Source organism: Augochlora pura, unplaced genomic scaffold (assembly GCF_028453695.1).
Source record: "Augochlora pura isolate Apur16 unplaced genomic scaffold, APUR_v2.2.1 APUR_unplaced_2029, whole genome shotgun sequence".
Lineage (NCBI taxonomy): Eukaryota > Metazoa > Arthropoda > Insecta > Hymenoptera > Halictidae > Augochlora > Augochlora pura.
The window spans coordinates 1-3,422 of NW_027582138.1; the positions used below are offsets into that span (position 1 = coordinate 1).

General features: G+C 44.0%; 1 protein-coding gene across 1 annotated transcript; it reads left to right on the plus strand.

The window, feature by feature from the left end:
* Positions 1-1,984: 1,984 nt before the first annotated feature.
* Positions 1,985-2,318, plus strand: LOC144477574 (histone-lysine N-methyltransferase SETMAR-like; the record flags this gene model as incomplete). Its single annotated transcript, XM_078195300.1, has 1 exon — positions 1,985-2,318. A coding segment is annotated over one exon (334 nt), but the record flags the coding sequence as incomplete, so codon positions are not given.
* Between the last annotated feature and the right edge of the window lie 1,104 nt (positions 2,319-3,422).

The window sequence follows — 3,422 nt, forward strand, 5'->3', positions numbered from 1 at the left end:
AATATATAAACACCTCGAAGACCGCACTCTTCATATTTCTCCCCCGAATTAACCAACCAAACAACACGTTAAAAAACGCACTTGCTGTCGCGTTAGTAGAGGTTTCACCCTTTGAAACGAGGCGAAGATGATCACGGTGCGATTCTTTTCGACGTAGTTACAGCGGCTGGAACATCGGCGACTCTGAGCAGGGCTAATTTCCGTGAAATTACGTCGGGCTCGTAAAACCGTTGGGTTGACAGGAAGCCCGGGGACACGCGTGTTATCTCGCGATGCCGGAAGCGAAGGTAACACGCGTAACAACGTCGGAAGTATGCTCAGTCTAAGGAAATACATTGAACGGGGTCGTTCCGGGGCCGCGGCGGCGGCGGCGGCGGCGTTGAATCGAACGAAAGTTTTATGTAGTACACGCGGTATTCGGGCCGATATATAGTCACGATAAGAACATTTCTCCCCGATAAGAGCGCGAGGCTCCCTCCTGTTGCACTGGCCGTGGGTAATAGTCACGTTCCCGATCGGAGCCGCTCGTATCGATATCTCGCCGAGCGGAATATTTATGCCAGTTCTTTCTAATTCAATAATTCCGCGCCGGCGACCAGTTCCTTAATTCTTAACGAGCCGTCGACGAGCTTCGAGAAATATGCTCCTCCGGCTCGTTTAATCTTTTCCGTGCGCTCAGCCGGAAACTCGCATCTCCCCCCCGAAGCTGTCGAACCGATTCCAGATAGGAAGATTACGATGATAATCTTCGGTCTGCTATCTCCCGTCCAAAAATTTCTGCGGGAACCGCTGGACTTGCTAGGAACGAGCTGACTGAGCGGGCGCCGTCTTCGAATCGCTGTGACTTCGCGAAAGAAAATCGTACAACGACCTGCTCGGATTCATTTAAAAACAATCTCTCTTTTTTGCTAATAATCATAACGGTAATATATAGTAGTCCTAATATAATATATAGTAATATATGCTAACTGCTACTTATGTTTTTAACTCAGACGATCGTGCCGAACTCAAGAAATTTTCTTCCGTATTTGCTCGAACGCTGTTTCATAGACTCAAGAGAGTCGGCTTCAAAATGACGTCTCGCGAATGGTGGCGCGATTTCTTGCGCAGGTTTTACCGCGCCGTGAATGAAAATTGTGTACCGGGTAGGGGGAGAGCGCGGTTCGAGATATCGATACACCGAGATGTCGCGAGGCTTACGAAGTTTTGTTACCGGCCCGTCATCTCGGCAGATTACGCGCGCATGGCTGCCGGAGAAAGACCGGCGATTTAACAGCCCGTAACTTTTTTACGGGAATATGTCAAAGACGAGAGATCTTTGTACCTCGGCGACGGACTCCGAAGATTCGACGCGTTACGGCCGCTGTTGCGGCCGATGAAGGACGCATTGAATAATGTAGCCGGCCGTGAAGCAACTTCCCGGGAACAACTCTGTTCGAGCCGCAGCCTCGCTGTATATATTAGGGTGTCCCACGAGTTCCGCCCTTTTTTCGATGCGAAATCGATGGGCGATATTCGTTGTTTAAGGTCTTTATATTAGAGAATTTCATCAGTTCCTTCCATTTGTAATGCAAAATCAATCGATGATATCTGTTGTTTAAGGTTGATTTATTCTGTTGTAAATAACACAATAAACACACTTTAGCAGCCGCTGGCCAATAAATCAGCATTTTACTCCAATTGATAATATGTAAATCGGTTGCCATGGCACACAATTTTGGAAATGTATTTATAATAGGAAGTCTCACAAGTTCCTTCCTTTTTTAATGCAACATCAGTAGACGACATTTGTTGTTCAAGGTTGATTTATTGTGTTACAATATATTAGGTTGGGGAAAAAGAAATTCATTATTTTTTGGTAGACGGCTGTAGCGATCGATATCTGTTAAAGTATCGATCAAACAATTTCAGATTTATGCTCGTTGGAAAAGTGACATTTCGCACTACAAAAATTCGTTTCCTGTTTTTTGTTTGGTCCATTCAGTTGCGTGCTACAGGGTGTTAAAAATGGAAGTCAACAAGCGGCTGAAATTGTGAATGGTGTTTATAGTCTCGATATTGTAACAGCCAATTACGCGCAATTTTGGTTTCGTCGATTCCGATTAGGTATTATTGATGTTAAAGATGCGCCTCGTACAAGTAGGCCCGTCGTAGAAAATGTTGACAAAAACACAGAAATAATCGAAATTGACCGGCATGTTAGCAGTCTTAGCATCGCCTTGGAGCTAAAGATCGACCATGAAACGGTTTTAAACCATTTGCATAAAGCTGGATTTAAGAAGAAGCTCCACGTTTGGGCGCCACATCAATTAACCTAAAAAACCATGATGGTTTGAGATCGATTGTCCTTGGATCAAGTGCCGTTTCGATGCGCATTTTCATATAAAATCCAAGTCTCGTCTCCAGTGACTTGGCTGTTTAAAAAAGGATTTGTTTCGTGTCGCTGAAGAAGCAAATCGCGCGTGGAGACGCGGTTCATAAGGTCAGCCTCCGTGAATTGGTTTAGAAGCCAAACTTCATACCGATTCACGTATCCCAACTTGATTTAATAATTATGCACCGTTGACCTGATAATGTCAGTAACATCCACTGCCTCACGCAGACTATATCGTGGCTTCTATACCGTGGATTTTCATGGAGCATACTCTCGAGATCATACATATCGTAACGCGGAAAAGACTTATGGAACCCCTTAAACACCGCAGTTGCCTTTTTACGGAACGCGGGAGTACATTTGATCCTTCCGGGAGAAACTGGAGCAGCGTTTCGCTGTGGCTGTTTTTTAAACCTCCGCGAACTATAATTCGTTAGCTCTCCAGCGATCCGGCGGATAGGGTAGCCCGGAATACACAGTCGGATGAAATCGATACCGGTATTCGATACGTGTATTTCAATCTTTAGCTAGGAGATAGAAAGCAACGCTCGCGTTCCCCGTTGAATTTCGTTCAGGTGGGTCGATCTTCAAACCTCTGCAACTTCGTCGGAAAAAAAAACTGTGCGACGATCTATTTCACCTCGTTTTGAAGCGTGAAACTTCTACTTTGGCGAAACCGAGCTCTGTATTTAATACGTTCCTTCGTTAGCTGCTATGGAAGCGGCGTATAACAATTAGGATGCTAGAAGTGTTTATAAATTCGAGAATTTGTGCAAAGTTGAAATAATTTTGTTTGCAATGAAGATTATGCTGTTTGAAAGAAGAATGCCATGTCTTTTAATAGAGTCCTTTGGAATTTGTCTACGATTTTTATTGCTTTTTTATTCCAGTTTTTTTATTATTTTTTTATTGCTTTTTTCCGATAGTGAAATGCGCCAAGAGATGTGAACGTGGAAACGAAGTCTCAAAATTGGGGTGTTCGAAGTGTTTATAAATTCAATAATCTGTGCGAAGTTGAAACAATTTTCTTTTGCGTTGCAATTTTCAC